At 47.8% G+C, this 24,018-nt stretch overlaps 1 protein-coding gene across 2 annotated transcripts in view; it reads left to right on the top strand.

The window, feature by feature from the left end:
• The first annotated feature begins 494 nt into the window (after positions 1-494).
• LOC308326401 (integrin alpha-6-like) overlaps positions 495-24,018 on the top strand; it is a 50,183-nt gene continuing 26,659 nt past the window's right edge. For both annotated transcript variants that reach the window (XM_080779278.1, XM_080779279.1), the window contains exons 1-11: positions 495-642; positions 12,206-12,333; positions 12,787-12,866; positions 14,917-15,181; positions 16,037-16,168; positions 16,516-16,723; positions 17,864-18,057; positions 19,133-19,239; positions 20,504-20,628; positions 20,782-20,871; positions 21,326-21,387. In XM_080779278.1, coding sequence (XP_080635404.1) covers positions 608-642; positions 12,206-12,333; positions 12,787-12,866; positions 14,917-15,181; positions 16,037-16,168; positions 16,516-16,723; positions 17,864-18,057; positions 19,133-19,239; positions 20,504-20,628; positions 20,782-20,871; positions 21,326-21,387 — 1,426 coding nt within the window. In that variant the 5' untranslated portion in view covers positions 495-607. The remainder of the gene's footprint in view (positions 643-12,205; positions 12,334-12,786; positions 12,867-14,916; positions 15,182-16,036; positions 16,169-16,515; positions 16,724-17,863; positions 18,058-19,132; positions 19,240-20,503; positions 20,629-20,781; positions 20,872-21,325; positions 21,388-24,018) is intronic.

Below are 24,018 nucleotides of genomic sequence, written 5' to 3' on the forward strand. Positions count from 1 at the left end.
GTGTGTGTGTGTGTGTGTGTGTGTGTGTGTGCAGGTGCAGGTGTGCAATATTGTGTTACATAACTCATTAAGCTCCGCCCATTCAGCTACACAAGGTGCGTCAGGCTGGGTGGAGTCAGGTGACGAGCGTGCGTGACGGTGCGTGTAATTGTACGTACACACATGCTCGCACTTTTGTGTAATTGTACGTACTTTTGTGTGTGTGTTTGTGTGCGTGTGGGAGGGGCGCAGCACGAGCATTCAAGTGGGCGACAAACAGACTGAACAACACTTTTTGGAGTCTCCTGCAGTAGACACGCACGCACGCACGCACACACGCACGCACACACACACACACACACACACACACACACAGCGCTCCGTAGTAGAGCAGCCTCCAGTAGTCCTGTCTCCTCACAGACAGACAGACATACTGTGGGGTTTTTTCTCCTCCAACATGATGTTGTTGTCCGGCAGTAAAACGAGTGTTATTCTCCGCGGTACAACAACAGGGTTTCTCCTGCTGCTGTGTGTGTGCGGCGGCGCGGTGCGGTGCTTCAACCTGGACCCGGACTCCGTGCTCACCCGGACCGGGGAACAGGGCACTCTGTTCGGCTTCTCTCTGGCCATGCACCGGCAGCTCGTCCCGGAGGACAAGACCATGTGAGTGATACCTTCACAACAATGCAGCTTTTAGACATGTTTATACGGGTTTATATACATTATAATGTAGTTTCAGACGCGTTTATAAAGGTTTGTGTTGTGTTTGTAAAGGTCTTTGTTTAAATCAGGACGTTTTGCAGGTAAACACTACCACTACGCAGGTACTTTCAGCGTTGCCATGTCTGCTTATTCTAAGCAACCTTGGCCTGGCTCTTTTCCCCTCTTCTCTCTGTAAAATCGATTGTAAATATTATTTATTGGTGGTTGTGCTTCTTGTTTCTCAAGTGTAGTTGTTTATTTGGTCTTGTTTCTAAAGTGTAGTTGTTTATTTGGTCTTGTTTTTAAAGTGTAGTTGTTTATTTGGTCTTGTTTCTAAGTTGTTTATTTGGTCTTGTTTCTAAAGTGTAGTTGTTTATTTGGTCTTGTTTCTAAAGTGTAGTTGTTTATTTGGTCTTGTTTCTAAAGTGTAGTTGTTTATTTGGTCTTGTTTCTAAAGTGTAGTTTATTTGGTCTTGTTTCTAAAGTGTAGTTTATTTGGTCTTGTTTCTAAAGTGTAGTTTATTTGGTCTTGTTTCTAAAGTGTAGTTGTTTCATGTTTATTCGGTCTTGTTAAAAATAGCAGATCTACAAGTCAAGCTCATAGAGCTTGTATACACGTGGTGAGCTTACCTGCTATATGTTTGAAATATTGATATGAGCTTGTAAATCAGCTATTTTTTATTGATATGAGCTTGTATATCTGCTATTTTTTATTGATATGAGCTTGTATATCTGCTATTTTTTATTGATATGAGCTTGTATATCTGCTATTTTTTATTGATATGAGCTTGTATATCTGCTATTTTTTATTGATATGAGCTTGTATATCATGCTGTTTTATTGACATGAGTTTGTCTATCTTATCCGTAGTCGGGTCACGGGGGCAACAGCTCCAACAACATGTGGAATTATAATCTGTACTGGCCATATATGGAGCATGTCTTCAGTGTACAGGGTTTGATGAGGGCCCAGGTAGGGCCGGGCCTTAATTTTCGGGAGACATCGAAGAGGAAGGATGGATGGATGGCGAAGGATCAACATATGGAATGTTCTGTATTTCAGGTTCTGAAATATTATCCATGTATGTAGATCTAAGGGTTTGAGGTTCGAGGTCAGATGTAGAGTTCCTGGCCAATATTGATGACATCAGGGATCTCCATATATGGGCTTAGCTGCGACAGCAGGTCACATTTACTATGACATCATCAGGGTCTCCACATCTCCATCCCTGATGATGTCACGAGACCTGGGCACCATATATGGTGCCGACACACTAACTGACGGGAAATGCTCCATTTCATAGTTAAGTGAGACCTTTGGTAACAACTAGTACAGTAATATCTGCTAGTACAGGGATGGGCAACTTTGTTGGAGAGTGGAGAGGGCCACTATAGTTCCACACTCCCTCCAGAGGGCCACTATAGTTCCACACTCCCTCCAGAGGGCCACTATAGTTCCACACTCACTCCAGAGGGCCACTATAGTTCCACACTCACTCCAGAGGGCCACTATAGTTCCACACTCACTCCAGAGGGCCACTATAGTTCCACACTCACTCCAGAGGGCCACTATAGTTCCACACTCACTCCAGAGGGCCACTATAGTTCCACACTCCCTCCAGAGGGCCGCTATAGTTCCACACTCACTCCAGAGGGCCGCTATAGTTCCACACTCACTCCAGAGGGCCACTATAGTTCCACACTCACTCCAGAGGGCCACTATAGTTCCACACTCACTCCAGAGGGCCACTATAGTTCCACACTCACTCCAGAGGGCCACTATAGTTCCACACTCACTCCAGAGGGCCACTATAGTTCCACACTCCCTCCAGAGGGCCGCTATAGTTCCACACTCACTCCAGAGGGCCGCTATAGTTCCACACTCACTCCAGAGGGCCACTATAGTTCCACACTCACTCCAGAGGGCCACTATAGTTCCACACTCACTCCAGAGAGCCACTATAGTTCCACACTCACTCCAGAGGGCCACTATAGTTCCACACTCACTCCAGAGGGCCACTATAGTTCCACACTCACTCCAGAGGGCCACTATAGTTCCACACTCCCTCCAGAGGGCCGCTATAGTTCCACACTCACTCCAGAGGGCCGCTATAGTTCCACACTCACTCCAGAGGGCCACTATAGTTCCACACTCACTCCAGAGAGCCACTATAGTTCCACACTCCCTCCAGAGGGCCGCTATAGTTCCACACTCACTCCAGAGGGCCGCTATAGTTCCACACTCACTCCAGAGAGCCACTATAGTTCCACACTCACTCCAGAGGGCCACTATAGTGCCACACTCACTCCAGAGGGCCACTATAGTGCCACACTCACTATAGAGGGCCACTATAGTGCCACACTCACTCCAGAGGGCCACTATAGTGCCACACTCACTCCAGAGGGCCACTATAGTGCCACACTCACTCCAGAGGGCCACTATAGTTCCACACTCACTCCAGAGGGCCACTATAGTTCCACACTCACTCCAGAGGGCCACTATAGTTCCACACTCACTCCAGAGGGCCACTATAGTTCCACACTCACTCCAGAGGCCCACTATAGTTCCACACTCACTCCAGAGGGCCACTATAGTTCCACTCTCACTCCAGAGGGCCACTATAGTTCCACTCTCACTCCAGAGAGCCACTATAGTTCCACTCTCACTCCAGAGGGCCACTATAGTTCCACACTCACTCCAGAGAGCCACTATAGTTCCACACTCACTCCAGAGGGCCACTATAGTTCCACACTCACTCCAGAGGGCCGCTATAGTTCCACACTCACTCCAGAGGTCTGACAGAGAAAATCACAGATCTGAACGACAGTCTCACAGAGAAAATCACAGATCTGAACGACAGTCTCACAGAGAAAATCACAGATCTGAACGACAGTCTCACAGAGAAAATCACAGATCTGAACGCGCATGGAGGCGTTGAAGATCTTGTTGTCACGCGACGCGTCACGCTTTCAGATCTGATATGTTCTCTATGGTCGTCGACTGAAGTAAATGACGAGGTCTAATTGGTTAACCTTATCACCTGAGGTGAAGTGCTGCGCGCGCACGCACACACACACACACACACACACACACACACACACACACACACACACACACACACACACACACACACACACACACACACACACACACAGTGAGTGTTCCACTTCTGGGCCGTGCACGTCTAAATGAAAGACACATGATGGAGATGAATGAATGAACACGAGACCTGTTTCTGAGAGAGAACCTGTTCCAATATGGGGAGAAATATGGAGTTTTTTTTTCTCCAAACCTTTATAGCGATTTCTATTTATTTATTAAATACTACAGTCCTACTAGACTATAGCCATACTGTGTTGTATAATAATAATAATAATAATAATAATAATAATAATAATAATAATAAACTGTGTTGTATGGCTCAACATGTCAGTTTGTCGCCTCCTTCACATTCAGTAGATCCTGTGATCCTCATGTGTGGCCAGATGTCATTTCCTGGGGTCTAGTAGGACTATATAGTAAATAATAAATAAATACAAATCGCTATGAAACTGTGTAATAAAATACATATTTAGCCCCATGTTCGAATGCCCCGCCCCTCTGCCCCCCCGCCCCCACGCTGCTACATTGAGAACCACTTTCAGTTTCAGTGGTTTTGTGTGCTAACTGCTAAACATAGCGTGTGTGTGTGTGTGTGTGTGTGTGTGTGTGAGCTGTGTGCACGTGTCGTGCGCACAGTTTGCTGTTGATAATCAGTGTCATCGCTGAGGCGTTGTCTGTGATTTAGGTCTGTCTGTCTGTCTGTCTGTCTGTGGTAACATTCCTACCTAGGCAGACAGACAGACAGACAGACAGACAGACAGACAGACAGACAGACAGACAGGTTGTTATTTGTCCCGCTTGTCAGAAAGCTGTGAAAGTTCAAGAACTCTTGTTGTGACCACATGGGGGGGGGAGGGAAGGAGGGAGGGAGAGAGGGAGAGAGGGAGAGAGGGAGAGAGAGAGAGAGAGAGAGAGAGATGACTCAGCTCCACACCTTTATACCTGCCCTGTGGCGACGCTTAAACCTGTAGCTGCAAGGGTGTGTGTGTGTGTGTGCGCACGTGTGTGTGTGTGTGCGCAACATTCCACGGTCTTCCCCAATTGCCAGAAGGAGCTGTCTGTGTAATGAAATCAAGAACACATGAGAGACACACACACACACACACACACACACACACACACACACACACACACACACACACACCACACACACACAGGGTAGGGGTGATGAGAGAGTGAGTCAGTTTGTTACAGACAGTCATGTTAAAGGGACAGTACACCTACGAAATGACTTGTTCTTTCTGTTTGTAAAACTACTAGTAACTGGTGTACTGACCATGGTATTACTGTGTTAAAACTACTAGTAACTGGTGTACTGACCATGGTATTACTGTGTTAAAACTACTAGTAACTGGTGTACTGACCATGGTATTACTGTGATAAAACTACTAGTAACTGGTGTACTGACCATGGTATCACTGTGTTAAAACTACTAGTAACTGGTGTACTGACCATGGTATTACTGTGTTAAAACTACTAGTAACTGGTGTACTGACCATGGTATTACTGTGTTAAAACTACTAGTAACTGGTGTACTGACCATGGTATTACTGTGTTAAAACTACTAGTAACTGGTGTACTGACCATGGTATTACTGTGTTAAAACTACTAGTAGCTGGTGTACTGACCATGGTATTACTGTGATAAAACTACTAGTAACTGGTGTACTGACCATGGTATTACTGTGTTAAAACTGCACCACTCAGTTCACACGGGTGTGATTTTTTTTACTAAAACTACAACATGACGTCACTGAGCCGCGGTGGTAAGAGACTCACCGCTCACCCAAACACATCTCTCTGTTTTTACTAAAACTACAACATGACGTCACTGAGCCGCGGTGGTACGAGACTCACCGCTCACCCCAAACACATCTCTCTGTTTTTACTAAAACTACAACATGACGTCACTGAGCCGCGGTGGTAAGAGACTCACCGCTCACCCAAACACACCTCTCTGTTTTTACTAAAACTACAACATGACGTCACTGAGCCGCAGCGGTAAGAGACTCACCGCTCACCCAAACACACCTCTCTGTTTTTACTAAAACTACAACATGACGTCACTGAGCCGCGGCGGTAAGAGACTCACCGCTCACCCAAACACACCTCTCTGTTTTTACTAAAACTACAACATGACGTCACTGAGCCGCGGTGGTAAGAGACTCACCGCTCACCCAAACACATCTCTCTGTTCTTACTAAAACTACAACATGACGTCACTGAGCCGCGGCGGTAAGAGACTCACCGCTCACCCAAACACACCTCTCTGTTTTTACTAAAACTACAACATGACGTCACTGAGCCGCGGTGGTAAGAGACTCACCGCTCACCCAAACACATCTCTCTGTTTTTACTAAAACTACAACATGACGTCACTGAGCCGCGGTGGTAAGAGACTCACCGGAGTCACCGCTCACCCAAACACACCTCTCTGTTTTTACTAAAACTACAACATGACGTCACTGAGCCGCGGTGGTAAGAGACTCACCGCTCACCCAAACACACCTCTCTGTTAAGCACCAAGTGAAAGTAATTTCAAGGACACTCATCATATCTCTGGTAGTGTAGAACTCTCTCTCTCTCTCTCTCTGGGTGTAAGGCAGGTTAGCTCAGTTCCGACTTCAAAGCACACACACACACACACACACACACACACACACACACACACACACACACACACACACACACACACACACACACACACACACACACACACACACACACACACACACACACACACACACACAGTGGAGCGACAATAAATCACCTCCCATCTGCAGGGCAGCAGTCAGTGTTGCCATGTCTGCTTATTATAAGCAACTCTGTGTGTTTCTGTAAAGTTGCTGTCAAATATTGGTGGTTGAGCTTTGTGGTGTTTTGGTCTGGTTTCTAAAGTGTAGTTGTTTATTTGGTCTTGTTTCTAAAGTGTAGTTGTTTATTTGGTCTTGTGTCTAAAGTGTAGTTGTTTATTTGGTCTTGTTTCTAAAGTGTAGTTGTTTATTTGGTCTTGTTTCTAAAGTGTAGTAGTTTATTTGGTCTTGTTTCTAAAGTGTAGTTGTTTATTTGGTCTTGTTTCTAAAGTGTAGTTGTTTATTTGGTCTTGTTTCTAAAGTGTAGTTGTTTATTTGGTCTTGTTTCTAAAGTGTAGTAGTTTATTTGGTCTTGTTTCTAAAGTGTAGTTGTTTATTTGGTCTTGTTTCTAAAGTGCAGTTGTTTATTTGGTCTTGTTTCTAAAGTGTAGTTGTTTATTTGGTCTTGTGTCTAAAGTGTAGTTGTTTATTTGGTCTTGTTTCTAAAGTGTAGTAGTTTATTTGGTCTTGTTTCTAAAGTGCAGTTGTTTATTTGGTCTTGTTTCTAAAGTGTAGTTGTTTATTTGGTCTTGTTTCTAAAGTGCAGTTGTTTATTTGGTCTTGTTTCTAAAGTGCAGTTGTTTATTTGGTCTTGTTTCTAAAGTGTAGTTGTTTATTTGGTCTTGTTTCTAAAGTGTAGTAGTTTATTTGGTCTTGTTTCTAAAGTGTAGTAGTTTATTTGGACTCGTTCTAACAGCGTGTGGCGGGCGGGGGAACAGTTGGACCTGCAGCCCGTTGTAACAGGGCTCTGTCTGGTGGTTGCTAGGCAACGGGCTGGGTGTTGGCAAGCAGCCCCCCCCCCCCCCACCCTCTCACTACATGAACTCTGTGGGTTATTTACTCTGGCTGCTACTGTGTGCGTGTGCGTGTGTGTGCGTGTGCGTGCGTGTGCGTGTGTGTGTGCGTGTGCGTGTGTGTGCGCGGCGTGCGCGTGCATGTACATGTTTTATGCATGTACATGCCTGCGTGTGGAACATTAGTTTAACATTTACATATGAAGGACATATGCTGTGTGTGTCCCTCTCTCTCACACGCACGCACGCACGCACGCACGCACACACGCACACGCACACGCACACGCACACGCACACGCACACACACAGACAGTGAGTGGGGGGGGGGGGGGCTTCCTGTGCTGGTGTGTAATGATTACATAGACATCCGGGTCTCTGTTATCTGCTATGAGCGTACCGTACTGTACTGTACTGTACTGTACTGTACTGTACTGTACTGTACTGTACTGTACTGTACTGTACTGTACAGTACAGTACAGTACCGTACAGTACAGTACAGTACAGTACAGTACTGTACTGTACTGTACTGTACTGTACTGTACTGTACCGTACCGTACCGTACCGTACAGTACTGTACTGTACTGTACTGTACTGTACTGTACTGTACCGTACCGTACCGTACCGTACAGTACTGTACTGTACTGTACTGTACCGTACCGTACTGTACTGTACTGTACTGTGCTTCACTCTGCCTCGCCAACCCTTCATTTCCGCTCATTCTCCTCACTTCCTTTAGTCTCCGAGGAACATGTGTAGGAGCCACCTGTGTGTGTGTGTGTGTGTGTGTGTGTGTGTGTGTGTGTGTGTGTACCTCGACACCTTCCTGAAACAAGAAGACTATTTTTGACACATTCAGGAACATTTCTGTTCTGACCATGTTGAGATTTAGATTTATAGGGCGCTAGCCCCTCCTATAGGGGGCACTAGCCCCTCCTATATTCAGTGTAGATTTATAGGGTACTAGCCCCTCCTATAGGGGGCGCTAGCCCCTCCTATAGGGGGCACTAGCCCCTCCTATATTCAGTGTAGATTTATAGGGCACTAGCCCCTCCTATAGGGGGCGCTAGCCCCTCCTATATATTCAGCTATAGTGTAGATTTATAGGGGGAGGGGCTAGCGCTTGTAAAAAAGAATGTGCGGTCTAGAAATTATATATTTACAAAGAATAACAAAATAACAAAATCTAGAAAAAGAAGTGAAGTGAAATAAAAACGTTTGACTCTTGACTTCATTCTGTTTTTGCCGACGGCATCGTCAGCACTTCCTCTTCCTCCTCCTCCCCTTCCTGCGGAGGCTCCTCCTCTTGGCCGCGCGGCGCGGCGCTCCGCCGCCACCGCCGCCGCCGTGGTTACGGTGGTGTTTTCCCGCCATGGCGTCCAGCTCCCAGCGGACGTCGTGCGGGAGCTCCTGGCTGAGCTCCAGGCCGTGGTCGAGGACCGTCAGCTTGCTCAGCGTCTTCAGACTGGGGTTCAGGTCCAGGACGTAGAGGTCGTCCACCCGCGCGTAGCCCCGGAAGCCCCCGAAGAAGACCACGCGCCCCCCTCCTCCTCCTCCTCCCCCCGCCGCGGGGGAGGAGGAGGAGGAGGAGGAGGAGGAGGAGGGGGGGAGGGGGCAGCAGCACATCCAGGTGTTGCCCGGCCCCTCCCCCCGGACACGGACCCTCGACCAGGTGAAGGCGTCGGGGTCGAACCGCCACAGGCTTCGGGTCGACCTCCTCCTCCGGCCTTTCTTCTTCTTCCCTGCCCTCTTCGAACGGCCTCCGCCGCCTCCGAGCACGTACAGCGCCCCCTGGTGGGCGAAGGCCGAGTGGTACTTCCTGCCGCCCTGGTGGGGGAGGAGCCCGGCCTCGGGGGAGGGCGTGGCCAGCCAGGCGTCCGTCTCCGTGTCGAACACCCGCACGTAGTTGTAGGCGTGGCGGCCCTCACCGGCCCCGCCCCCCTCGGCCCCGCCCCCGCCCCCCTCGCCCCCGAACACGAACATCCTGGTCCCGACGAGCGTGGCCGAGTGCCAGGCGGAGGCCACGCCCCCGCCGCCCCCCCGGGCCCCGCCCCTCACCACGGACCACGCCATGGCCGCCGTGTCCAGCTTGTAGACGTCGCGGTCGTCGCCCGGCCGCTCGGCGGCCGCCCCGCCGCTCCAGGTGTCTCCGCCGTAGACGTACATGACGCGGCCCGCCGCCACGGCCGAGTGGCCGCTACGGGCCGCCGGCGCCGCGCCCGAGACGCCGACCCCGGCCGCGGAGAGGCGGAGCCAGCGGTGCGTGTCCACGTTGAAGGCGTACGGCCGGTTCTTGCAGAAGTCCTCGATGTACGTGACGCCGCCGAACACGTAGACGCGCTCCTCGATGAGCACGGCCGTGTGGCCGTAGCGCCAGGAGGGCACGCGGCGCGGGCGCCTCCCGCGGCGGTCGCTGACCGCCGGCAGCTTGGTCCAGAGCAACGTGACCGCGTTGAACACGTTCACGTGGATCTGGTCCGATCCTCCTCCGGCTCCGCCTCCTCCTCCTCCTCCTCCGGGGGGGCAGGAGGGGGAGGAGCCTCCGAACGAGTAGACGGAGTCCCCGCCCACGGCCACCGCGGCGTCGTCGTACACCTTGGGCGCCCCCTGGAGGCGCACGGACCAGCGCAGCATGCTAGCACGATGCTACGTAGCACGATGCGAAGCTTAGCGGAGCGTCGCTCTGTGAAGCTAAACCACGAGCTAACGCTAAGCGCTGAGCCGGTGCTTTATATATATATATATGTGGGTACGGGCGGCGACAAAACGTCACGCGACGTCTGGCCAATCCGTGGAGTCGATGGGTCGGTTTGACCAATCGTGCTAAGTCGTTTGATTCTTAGGATTTCTTAGATCCGCAGGGTGCTGACACAACAAAGCTAATAGTACAGAGGTTCTCAAACTTGTCAAGGACCCCCACATTGACTTATTAGCCCCGAGGACCCCCCGTTTGAAAATGTATGGGAGCGCCTGTCGTGCAATCCTCGGTGTTGCGCAAGAGTGAGACGTCATCGAAAAACTCCCTCCCCTGTTTAGCCGACAACCAAAATCTTAAAACATTAATAACTCGCGATCTAAAGTGTATACCCCATAGCGATGATTTGATTGGCTGAGCAGCCCATAGCGATGATTTGATTGGCTCAGGGCTTAAAAAGTGAGGGTAAAAAAAGGTGACTGAGGACGTTCCTCACTTCACACAAGTGTGATTTTTCTTGTTCTTTTCGTTTCTATTTCTATACAATCAAACATTTGGTTTTCTGTCCAAAATGTGTGTTTTTTTTAACTGACGAAAACTAAATGGAAACAAATAAAAACTAGACTAAAATGTCAGGAAGGGACTAGTGGACAAGAGATCCATGCAGTACGAGTCATTTTACAATTGGCTGCATGCTGAAAATAGCAGATCTACAAGCTCACAGCACGCCGCAGCGCTGGTCTCCATAGCGAGTGTAAAATCAGCCATCAAGACCCGCCAAAAATACACTTTAGTCGACAAAATCAACTGTAGGTTTAGTCGACTATAAAACCTTATGATATTTAGTCGACTAAAACTAGACCAACACTAATACATTCCAGGTGACTAAAATGTGACTTAAACTAAATGAAAACTACTCAAGAGACTATGACTAAAACTAAAATCTAAATGTCCGTCAAAAACAGCAGAAAGGAATTCTACTGGTTTAACATTTCATACTAGACTGAAAAGAATGGACTGACCCTGGGCGAGAGACCAACACTATATATGAGAGAGAGAGAGAGAGAGAGAGAGAGAGAGTCACATGACATCTATCAGAGTAATCTGACCTCAGATATACACACGAAGAACTACACAACACTGTGTGTGTGTGTGTGTGTGTGTGTGTGTGTGTGTGTGTGTGCGTGTGCGTGTGCGTGTGCGGACTGCGGTATGTGTCCCTGCGTGTTTCTTAAATGACTCGGTCCTGTTATGCATTCTTCACATCACACTCTGACCAACAACATGTCACTAGTTCTACGATGTTCACATGGTTCTGTTCACTAGTTCTGCCTCTACAATGTTCACATGGTTCTGTTCACTGGTTCTGCCTCTACAATGTTCACATGGTTCTGTTCACTGGTTCTGCCTCTACAATGTTCACATGGTTCCGTCATACAGTCTGGAGCAACGGAAGCTCTGATCATGAGTAAAATATAAATGCTTCCTGTCATACAGTCTGGAGCAACGGAAGCTCTGATCATGAGTAAAATATAAATGCTTCCGTCGTACAGTCTGGAGCAACGGAAGCTCTGATCATGAGTAAAATATAAATGCTTCCGTCGTACAGTCTGGAGCAACGGAAGCTCTGATCATGAGTAAAATATAAATGCTTCCGTCGTACAGTCTGGAGCAACGGAAGCTCTGATCACGAGTCAAATATAAATGCTTCCGTCGTACAGTCTGGAGCAACGGAAGCTCTGATCATGAGTAAAATATAAATGCTTCCGTCGTACAGTCTGGAGCAACGGAAGCTCTGATCATGAGTAAAATATAAAACGGAAGTGGAGCCTCCTCGCCACTTCCGTTTCGTCTTTACAGTCAGGCAAATGTATCCTAATGTGAATAAATGTATCGTAATGTGAATAGAACATAGAAATCATCTGATTATAAGTTTTGCTTAGCAAATCCAGTATAAGTGAACTGCTCTCCTCTCCAGTATAAGTGAACTGCTCTCCTCTCCTGTATAAGTGAATTGCTCTCCTCTCCTGTATAAGTGAACTGCTCTCCTCTCCAGTATAAGTGAACTGCTCTCCTCCCCTCCAGGCTCCTGGTAGGCTCCCCTAAGGCCAAGGCGCTGAGTGGTCAGAAGGCGGAGGTGACCGGTGGTCTGTACCGCTGTGACCTCAGCTCGCCGTCGGAGAGCTGCGACAGAGTGACCTTCGACGACGAAGGTGAGTCAGAGTGACCTTCGACGACGAAGGTGAGGAGTGTACGACATCGTGACACTCGGAATATGGCTGTTGGTCACTTTCTGGCATCCCTATAGTTCGTACATAAAACACTGTTTCCAAAACGTGGTCCTATTCGTGTGGGTCGCGGCCGGTAAATAATTATGTTTATAGTTTCAAAACGATTCCAACCTTTATACAAACAAAGAGAAGGTTTAAAAACTGGTGAAAATAGCAGATCTACAAGCTGTCAGCGTGGCACAGAGCTATTTGCGGGTCATCTGAATGTAATTGTAAATCTAATTTCTCCTTTGGGAATTAACGGCCGGGTGAATATTTGCATATTGTGATGCGCTGTTAGCTTGTAGATCTGTCTGTCTGTCTGTCTGTCTGTCTGTCTGTCTGTCTGTCTGTCTGTCTGTCTGTCTGTATTAACCCTTTCCCTTCCCGCCGTAGAGAACGTCGCTACGGAGAGTAAGGAGAACCAGTGGATGGGAGTGACCGTCAGCAGCCAGGGGCCAGGAGGGAAGATAGTGGTGAGTAGTTTAAACTACCAGGAGGGAAGATAGTGGTGAGTAGTTTAAACTACCAGGAGGGAAGATAGTGGTGAGTAGTTTAAACTACCAGGAGGGAAGATAGTGGTGAGTAGTTTAAACCACCAGGAGGGAAGATAGTGGTGAGTAGTTTAAACTACCAGGAGAGAAGATAGTGGTGAGTAGTTTAAACTACCAGGAGAGAAGATAGTGGTGAGTAGTTTAAACTACCAGGAGGGAAGATAGTGGTGAGTAGTTTAAACCACCAGGAGGGAAGATAGTGGTGAGTAGTTTAAACTACCAGGAGAGAAGATAGTGGTGAGTAGTTTAAACTACCAGGAGGGAAGATAGTGGTGAGTAGTTTAAACTACCAGGAGGGAAGATAGTGGTGAGTAGTTTAAACTACCAGGAGAGAAGATAGTGGTGAGTAGTTTAAACTACCAGGAGGGAAGATAGTGGTGAGTAGTTTAAACTACCAGGAGGGAAGATAGTGGTGAGTAGTTTAAACTACCAGGAGGGAAGATAGTGGTGAGTAGTTTAAACTACCAGGAGAGAAGATAGTGGTGAGTAGTTTAAACTACCAGGAGGGAAGATAGTGGTGAGTAGTTTAAACTACCAGGAGGGAAGATAGTGGTGAGTAGTTTAAACTACCAGGAGAGAAGATAGTGGTGAGTAGTTTAAACTACCAGGAGAGAAGATAGTGGTGAGTAGTTTAAACTACCAGGAGGGAAGATAGTGGTGAGTAGTTTAAACTACCAGGAGGGAAGATTGTGGTGAGTAGTTTAAACTACCAGGAGGGAAGATTGTGGTGAGTCTTTATGTGTAGTTTAGTTTAGTTATCTGCTACGTATGAACAGCTTTTTTCCTTTTTTTAATTTTTATCCCACGATTTTGTAACCCATTTTTCACCCCTGTGTCAATCATCTAATGTGATCCTGGGATCTACACGCCCTCCGCCAACCTAGTCCCCATATATGGGGGACAAGGGGAGACCAACCTAGTCCCCATATATGGGGGACAAGGGGAGACCAACCTATAGTCCCCCATATATGGGGGACAAGGGGAGACCAACCTAGTCCCCATATATGGGGGACAAGGGGAGACCAACCTAGTCCCCCATATATGGGGGACAAGGGGAGAGCAACGGACTTGAACTCATGCTTCCTTCATGCCTGAGTGTCCAAGATGCTCCTTTACACCTGACAGGGGGGAGTTTCCCTGGTTGGACGTAGCGCGTGGAAGGAACACGTTATTCCAACCAGTTCCTTTCCCCTCCATCAGGCGCCCCGGCTGGCCAGGGGGAGGCAGTATAGAGACCAGTTCCTTTCCCCTCCATCAGGCGCCCCAGCTGGCCAGGGGGAGGCAGTATAGTGACCAGGATTGTATGAACAGCTTTTAAGGTCCGGTTGCTAAGCAAGGCCCGACGTCATCCCCAGCACAAGGATCTTTGCACACGGCCCAGTGTTCAAAGTAGGATTTTCAAAGGCTTTTTCACCTCTGGAAATACGAGCGCTGTCCTGGTGCTCGGCATCCATCCGAGGTTGTGGAAGTCATGTGTGTTTCTTGTGATGCGTCGCTCCCGTCCCGACACGTCAACGTTTCTTTCTGGTGAAAGATAAAGAGCGTGAGCGGTCTGGAGGCTAGTAGTCAACAGGAAATGAACAATCACTGAATCTGCAAGGTTTAGCTATACACTCTGCTGCCACCTAGCGTGGCAATGAAAGAGTTAAAACTATAGCAAGCCAGGGACGAGGAGGGAAGATAGTGGGGAGTGTCTTTATGTGTGTAGTTTTAACCCATTCTGACCTGAGATCAGATTCATACGAGGTTTCCACTGGACAACACACTGGTCTGATTAACCCATTCTGACCTGAGATCAGATTTTTTAAAATGTCAGTCGTTCTTCGATTTTTCAAAAAAATAGCAGACCTACAAGCTCGTATCGCGCCACTCGGTGGCGCGCTATGAGCTTGTAGATCTGCTATTTTTCAATAGCTAAAGCATAACATGATGCTAACACCAAAATGGGTTCCCGTTCCCCCCCCTCTCTCAGACGTGCGCCCACCGCTACCAGACGCGTCGCAACGTGGGCCGGGCGGGGCTGGAGGTGCGTCACATCATCGGCCGGTGCTACGTCCTCAGCCAGAGCCTGGGCATCGACACGGACACGGAGGACGAGGGCGGGAACTGGCACTTCTGCAACAACCGCGGCCAGGGCCACGAGAGGTTCGGCTCCTGTCAGCAGGGCCTGTCGGCCGCCTTCACCAAGGACTACCACTACGTCCTGTTTGGAGCGCCCGGCGCCTACAACTGGAAAGGTACCGTAGCAGTGCTAACATGCTAACCCTTCACAACTGGAAAGGTACCGTAGCAGTCTAAATGTGTGACCTCTCCTCTCCTCTCCTCTCCTCTCCTCTCCTCTCCTCTCCTCTCCTCTCCTCTCCTCTCCTCTCCTCTCCTCTCCTCTCCTCTCCTCTCCTCTCCTCTCCTCTCCTCTCCTCTCCCCTCTCCATTTGTTATTTTGACTTCTGTATATTGTGCAGCTCCCTACAATGGAGCCACCAATCAATTGTAGGGAGCTGCATGCACCTACCAACTGTGGGTTTGGGTAGGGGACATGCCATCAGTGTTTTGGGTGTGTGTGTATATATATATATATATATATATATATATATATATATATATATATATAGAGAGAGAGAGAGAGAGAGAGAGATAACTCTGATTATAAATATGTGAATTGTGGATAATGTGTAATGATTTAAATGTGAATTATACAAGTGTTATACAAGTGTATACAAAGTATTGTCTCTGGACATGGGGCTGTTATGATTGTGGAATCAATTAGGGTTGGTATGGTCCAGTGGGAGGGGCCTAGCCTACAATAAGAAGGGGGACCTGCCACTGGGGATCAGTCATTGTAGGGCTGTAGACCAGGAGGGCCAACCTGTTCAGCCCTTAGAGTATATAGTGTTGCTGTGTTTTGTTAAAACACCATTTTTTCACCATTTCTTTGGACACAAGGTAAATAAAACTGTTTGATTCTGCTAACAAGGACTCTGACTTGCTATCTTGGGTAATTTTGAACATTTTTGAGTCTTGAATCTAATGCCTTTTGAGCCCATACTACCTCGCACTGAGCAAAGTGTGACCCTCCCCTCTCCTCCCTGTAGGCGTGGTTCGTGCGGAGCAGAAGAATGAGACTCTGTTAGAGATGGGGATCTACAGCGACGGGCCGTTCGAGGCCGGAGACGAGAACATCCGCGACGCAGAGCTGGTCCCTGTTCCCGCTAACAGCTACCTGGGTACGCACACACACACACACACACACACACACACACTGACCTGTTCCCGCTAACAGCTACCTGGGTACACACACACACACACACACACACACACACACACACACACACACACACACACACACACACACACACACACACACACACACACACACACTGACCTGTTCCCGCTAACAGCTACCTGGGTACACACACACACACACACACACACACACACACACACACACACACACACACACACACACACACACACACCATGTTGGGAGTGAGAGAATGTGTCGGTTGGCTCTCTGCTGTGCCCCTCCCTCAGTGACCTCGGTGACCTTTGCCCTCTGACCCCCCCCCCCCAGGCTTCTCTCTGGACTCGGGGAAGAGCCTGACGGTGAAGGGTCAGCTGACCATCGTGGCGGGAGCTCCGCGAGCCAATCACAGCGGGGCGGTGGTGCTGCTGAAGAAAGGCCTCTCTAAGGACCTATTGGCCGAGTTCATCCTGGAAGGGGAGGGGCTAGCCTCCTCCTTCGGCTACGACCTCGCCGTCCTCGACCTCAACGGAGACGGGTACGTGACCTATGACCCTATGACCTCTGACCTGGCTGTACTGGGGGAGGCCTTAGAGTATATATGAATAGAGCGTCGCAGTCCCGCCCCCTACCACCAGGGCCCAGGAAATTATTCTCCGTTCATTTTCCTCATAGACATTTCAGAAAGTATTTATTTAAAGACGTTTATACGCCGCGGACAAAGACAACTCTTGTCGTGACAAATCATGACAACAAACAAAAAAATTCGGGCCAAACAAAGAATTAGAAAGTAGAAAAAAACGGCAGGTTACAACACTTTTTTTGTTGTTTTTCTTAATTATTCGTAATTATTTGTTTTGTCCAAAATATTGTGTTTGTTGTCATGATTTGTCACGACTCAGGTTGGCTTCGTACGACGCTTAAAAGGTCTTTAAATAAATGCGTTTTGAAATGTCTATGAGGGAAAAATGCATTGGGATTCATTTCCTGGGCCTGGCGTCGTCATGAAAGGGGGCGGGACTGGGCCTGGCGTCGTCATGAAAGGGGGCGGGACTGGGCCTGGCGTCGTCATGAAAGGGGGGCGGGACTGGGCCTGGCGTCGTCATGAAAGGGGGCGGGACTGGGCCTGGCGTCGTCATGAAAGGGGGCGGGACTGGGCCTGGCGTCGTCATGAAAGGGGGCGGGACTGGGCCTGGCGTCGTCATGAAAGGGGGCGGGACTGGACCTGGCGTCGTCATGAAAGGGGGCGGGACTGGGCCTGGCGTCGTCATGAAAGGGGGCGGGACTGGGCCTGGCGACGTCATGAAAGGGGGCGGGACTGGGCCTGGCGTCGTCATGAAAGGGGGCGGGACTGGGCCTGGCGTCGTCATGAAAGGGGGCGGGACTGGGCCTGGCGTCGTCATGAAAGGGGGCGGGACTGGGCCTGGCGTCGTCATGAAAGGGGGCGGGACTGGGCCTGGCGTCGTCATGAAAGGGGGCGGTGACATGTGACGCTCTATAGAGACGGCACTCGGAGGAAACCCTGAGGCCAAATGGACATAGTGGCCGGATTTGGTATTGCAGCTCGAGGCAGCTCGAGGCAGCGCTATCATTGATTCATGTTATTGGGCCGATGACATGTGAACGCTGTATGGCTCCTCATATTCATTAACATATTAATTATATTATTGTCCACCAGGTGGCAGGACATCGTGGTGGGCGCTCCTCAGTACTTCGAGAAGGAGGGGGTCATCGGGGGGGCGGTCTACGTCTACGTGAACAGGGCGGGGCGATGGAACGAGGCCACGCCCACCAGGATCGACGGACCGCAAGACTCCATGTTCGGCCTGAGTGTGGAGAACCTGGGAGACATCAACCAGGACGGTTACCATGGTGAGTACTCTGGACACCAGGATGGTTACCATGGTGAGTGTGGAGAACCTGGGAGACATCAACCAGGACGGTTACCATGTGTGTGTGTGTGTGTGTGTGTGTGTGTGTGTGTGTGTGTGTGTGTGTGTGTGTGTGTGTGTGTGTGTGTGTGTGTGTGTGTGTGTGTGTGTGTGTGTGTGTGTGTGTGTGTGTGTGTGTGTGTGTGTGTGTGTGTGTGTGTGTGTGTGTGTGTGTGTGTGTGCGTGTGCGTGTGCGTGCGCGTGTGTGTGATCTGTCAATCTGGTATCCCGACACCCACACTCCACTCTGTATAAACCATCATGATTCTGAACAACACCCACAATCCATCGCACACATACAGTAACACATGGATGTAGTGCATACAAAAACTTGTATATTGCTCGCCACGACCGGATTGTTGACCTATAGTGTCTGATGCAGTTCGAAAGTATATATGTGCCATCTAGTGCAGCAATGTATAAACATTCAAGAGTGTTACCAGATTGGTTTAGCTGTGCGTGCGATGTCTTTGCTAACATCCCCAATACACCTGATGTTGTCTTTGTTGACACCATGCAGTCACAAGGAGGTCCTGATTCTGGAGGTGGGCTGTGTCTTTGATTTGTACATGGACCACTTGGACCAGGCATTCCAAGATAAACATTCTAAGTATCAACCATCACTTGGAAGCATAACAAACCTGGGGTATCGCTGTAGATTTGCCATACTGATATTCTGAAGCCTGGGCCGTGTGCATAAACTGACCATGAGTGGCCTAAGAATAGCTGGCATGACAAAAAGCAAAGCCAAACAACTCGCCAAATACTGAGCTCTGTTTGGGCTGTTAGAGGCAGCTTGTCTGTGTGGAGGAGGAGGTGTCATGTGTATCCTTAAGTGAACATGAACTGTCAACCCCGTTATATTTGTTTCCTTGTAAAATGTATTGTAATTTGTGGATTCAGATAAAGAAATCGAAATGTGTGTGTGTGTGCGTGTGCATGTGTGTGTGTGTGTGTGTGTGCGTGTGTGCGTGTGCGTGTGTGTGCGTGTGCGTGTGTGTGTGTGCGTGCCTCAGACTTCGCAGTGGGCGCCCCCTATGACGCGTCAGGAGCAGGGCGGGTCTACATCTACCACGGATCAGCTGATGGCCTCAGAGAGGAACAGCTGAAGAAAGCTGCTCAGGTAGAGCTCAGCGAGGGATTGAAGTATTTATGAACAGTTTGCAGAATTACAGTACATTTCAACTCAATACAAAGACTGTTAATTAACACCCAAGGACGAAGTTTTTATCCAGAAGACGAAGTTCTTTTAATAGGAAAAACGATTGCATTGCTCTACAGTCTAGGAGCGCCTGTTATTGTCAGGGAGTTGTCTCTGTGTCGTTATATTGTCAGGGAGTTGTCTCTGTATCGTATATTGTCAGGGAGGTGTCTCTGTATCGTTATATTGTCAGGGAGGTGTCTCTGTGTCGTTATATTGTCAGGGAGGTGTCTCTGTGTCGTTATATTGTCAGGGAGGTGTCTCTGTGTCGTTATATTGTCGTTTTCTCTCAGTCAGTTGATTCTTCATATCCATATGAGTGAAGCGGCCTGGATGACATGTTTATTTTATATAATACAGTTATTATATGAGGCGATCTAAAATCCCCCTTACAATACAAATAAAAAGTACACAAACCTGTGGATTTGCGTCCTCTACAATTTACAATTTAGGCATTCAGCAGACGCTCTTAATCCAGAGCGACTTACATTAAGCAAGAACAAAAATGCATGGGAATACATCACATAAAAACATTTATCATGAAACATGCGTAAGCTAAGAACGTAACAGTGGAATATCTATATAATGAAACTATACATATACTATACTATGCTATACTATGCTATACATATGTACTATGATGTGCTATGACTACATACAATGCAATTATAGTGCTGTCTACATAACATGCTATAAGTCTGTATCAAATGCTATCTAAGTCTACAGAATTGCTATCTAAGGGGGTGGGGTAAGTGCTATGGGCCATGATGGAGTCTGAAGAGGTGGGTTTTCAGACTACGGCGGAAGATTGGGAGTGATGCTGCAGTTCTGACTGCGATGGGAAGTGCATTCCACAGTTTTGGAGCCATGAAGGGAGAAGAGTTTGGGACGTGTGGAGCGTTGTTGTCCCGGCGTTTTTAGTGAGGGTACTTCCAGCTTCCCTGCGTCGGCTGATCTGAGTGCGCGGGAGGGTTTGTAGGGTTCAATCATACTTGCAAGACATGGGGGAGCCATACCGTTGGTTGCTTTGAATGCCAGCATCAGAGTTTTGTATTCTGTGGGGGCAGCGACCGGGAGCCAGTGGAGGGAGCGGAGCAGGGGGGAGACATGTCTACCAATATTGACGTCAGACTTCGGCGCTCTATTTATAACCTATATAATAACATATATATTGTGTTACATTAAGGTGTTGACAGCTCAGCCAGGCACTCACATGTTTGGCTATTCTCTGTCTGGAAACATGGATCTGGATTCTAACAGCTATCCTGACCTGGCTGTGGGTTCGCTGTCTGACTCTGTGTTCATATACAGGTACACGCACGCACGCACGCACACACACACGCACACACACACACGCGCACACACACACACGCGCACACACACACTCACACTCACACTCACACTCACACTCACACTCACACACACAGATTTAACAGTGACAGTATGATGTTAAAACTCTTTCAGAGCCAGACCCGTCATCAGCATTCAGAAGGAAGTCAGAACCAAACCAGAACAACTGGACCTGACCACCAAGAACTGTGGAGACAGTGTGTGGTCAGTGTGTGTGTGTGGTCTGTGTGTGTGTGTGTGTGTGTGTGTGTGTGTGTGTGTTCTTGGAATAAAATTTCAACATTTTAATGACTTTTTTTTTGTTTGTCTTTGGTATTCAGACAGCCAGCTATCTATCTATCTTTGATTGCATATTGCGCCCCCTAGATGTGTCACAGGGACTATATTCTTTTGGAGATCGTTCTACACATTGCTGGCTGTCAAAATAAAAAGGTCATTAAAATGTTGACACATTTTTGCTTATAGCAGCTTTTAATGCACTAATGCAATATAGAAAATATAGTATTTTTGGGGTGAAGTATTTTACACCATGTGTGGTGTATTTTACACCATGTGTGTGGTGTATTGTACACCATGTGTGTGGTGTATGTTGTATTTTACACCATGTGTATGGTGTATTTTACATGTGACAGGTGTGTGTTCTTTATGTTTCTTCCAGCTTGGAGGTGGAAGCATGTTTCACCTACACAGCAAACCCCAAGAGCTACTCTCCTAGACTGAGTGAGTTCACCTTTGACCTCTAGAGCTACTCTCCTAGGGTGCGTTCGGAAATGCGCCCTGAACGCACCGGTGTGCTCTCTTGTCGTTCGTTTATTCAGTGCACTCAGTGCGTTGTCGTTCGACAATCCAGTGCGCTGCGCACCGGGTGTGCCGAGTGCCCACACTGAGCGACCCTACCCTGAAGCTGGGGTCGTCCACTGAGCGACCCTACCCTGAAGCTGGGGTCGTCCACTGAGAGACCCTACCCTGAAGCTGGGGTCGTCCACTGAGCGACCCTACCCTGAAGCTGGGGTCGTCCACTGAGAGACCCTACCCTGAAGCTGGGGTCGTCCACTGAGCGACCCTAACCCTGAAGCTGGGGTCGTCCACTGAGCGACCCTAACCCTGAAGCTGGGGTCGTCCACTGAGCGACCCTAACCCTGAAGCTGGGGTCGTCCACTGAGCGACCCTAACCCTGAAGCTGGGGTCGTCCACTGAGCGACCCTACCCTGAAGCTGGGGTCGTCCACTGAGCGACCCTAACCCTGAAGCTGGGGTCGTCCACTGAGCGACCCTACCCTGAAGCTGGGGTCGTCCACTGAGCGACCCTAACCCTGAAGCTGGGGTCGTCCACTGAGCGACCCTACCCTGAAGCTGGGGTCGTCCACTGAGCGACCCTACCCTGAAGCTGGGGTCGTCCACTGAGCGACCCTACCCTGAAGCTGGGGTCGTCCACTGAGCGACCCTAACCCTGAAGCTGGGGTCGCCCACTGAGCGACCCTACCCTGAAGCTGGGGTCGTCCACTGAGCGACCCTACCCTGAAGCTGGGGTCGTACACTGAGCGACCCTACCCTGAAGCTGGGGTCGTCCACTGAGAGACCCTACCCTGAAGCTGGGGTCGTCCACTGAGCGACCCTAACCCTGAAGCTGGGGTCGTCCACTGAGAGACCCTACCCTGAAGCTGGGGTCGTCCACTGAGAGACCCTACCCTGAAGCTGGGGTCAATATAGGGTATTCCTTCAGGGCAGTATATTAATAATATTAATAATGTAATGTGTCTGTACAGCTATAGGGCAGTATAATAATAATATTATTAATGTAACGTCTCTGTACAGCTATAGGGCAGTATTTTAATATTATTAATAATGTAATGTATCTGTACAGCTATAGGGCAGTATATTAATATTAATAATGTCTCTGTACAGCCATAGGGCAGTATATTAATATTAATAATGTAACGTCTCTGTACAGCCATAGGGCAGTATATTAATATTAATAATGTAACGTCTCTGTACAGCCATAGGGCAGTATATTAATATTAATAATGTCTCTGTACAGCTATAGGGCAGTATATTAATATTAATAATGTAACGTCTCTGTACAGCCATAGGGCAGTATATTAATATTAATAATGTCTCTGTACAGCTATAGGGCAGTATATTAATATTAATAACGTCTCTGTACAGCTATAAGGCAGTATATTCATATTAATAACGTCTCTGTACAGCTATAGGGCAGTATATTAATATTAATATTAATAATGTCTCTGTACAGCCATAGGGCAGTATATTAATATTAATAATGTCTCTGTACAGCCATAGGGCAGTATATTAATATTAATAACGTCTCTGTACAGCCATAGGGCAGTATATTAATATTAATAACGTCTCTGTACAGCCATAGGGCAGTATATTAATATTAATAATGTCTCTGTACAGCCATAGGGCAGTATATTAATATTAATATTAATAATGTCTCTGTACAGCCATAGGGCAGTATATTAATATTAATAATGTAACGTCTCTGTACAGCCATAGGGCAGTATATTAATATTAATAACGTCTCTGTACAGCCATAGGGCAGTATATTAATATTAATAATGTAACGTCTCTGTACAGCCATAGGGCAGTATATTAATATTAATATTAATGTCTCTGTACAGCCATAGGGCAGTATATTAATATTAATATTAATAATGTCTCTGTACAGCCATAGGGCAGTATATTAATATTAATAACGTCTCTGTACAGCCATAGGGCAGTATATTAATATTAATAACGTCTCTGTACAGCCATAGGGCAGTATATTAATAATATTAATAATGTAACGTCTCTGTACAGCCATAGGGCAGTATATTAATATTAATAATGTCTCTGTACAGCTATAGGGCAGTATATTAATATTAATAACGTCTCTGTACAGCCATAGGGCAGTATATTAATATTAATAACGTCTCTGTACAGCCATAGGGCAGTATATTAATATTAATAACGTCTCTGTACAGCCATAGGGCAGTATATTAATATTAATAACGTCTCTGTACAGCCATAGGGCAGTATATTAATATTAATAACGTCTCTGTACAGCCATAGGGCAGTATATTAATATTAATAATGTCTCTGTACAGCCATAGGGCAGTATATTAATATTAATATTAATAACGTCTCTGTACAGCCATAGGGCAGTATAAATAATAGTAATAATGTAACATCTCGTTACAGCCATAGGGCAGTATATTAATATTAATAACGTCTCTGTACAGCCATAGGGCAGTATATTAATATTAATAACGTCTCTGTACAGCTATAAGGCAGTATATTCATATTAATAACGTCTCTGTACAGCTATAAGGCAGTATATTCATATTAATAT

Source organism: Protomyctophum bolini, assembly GCF_963924005.1.
Source record: "Protomyctophum bolini genome assembly, chromosome: 12".
NCBI classification, from domain to species: domain Eukaryota; kingdom Metazoa; phylum Chordata; class Actinopteri; order Myctophiformes; family Myctophidae; genus Protomyctophum; species Protomyctophum bolini.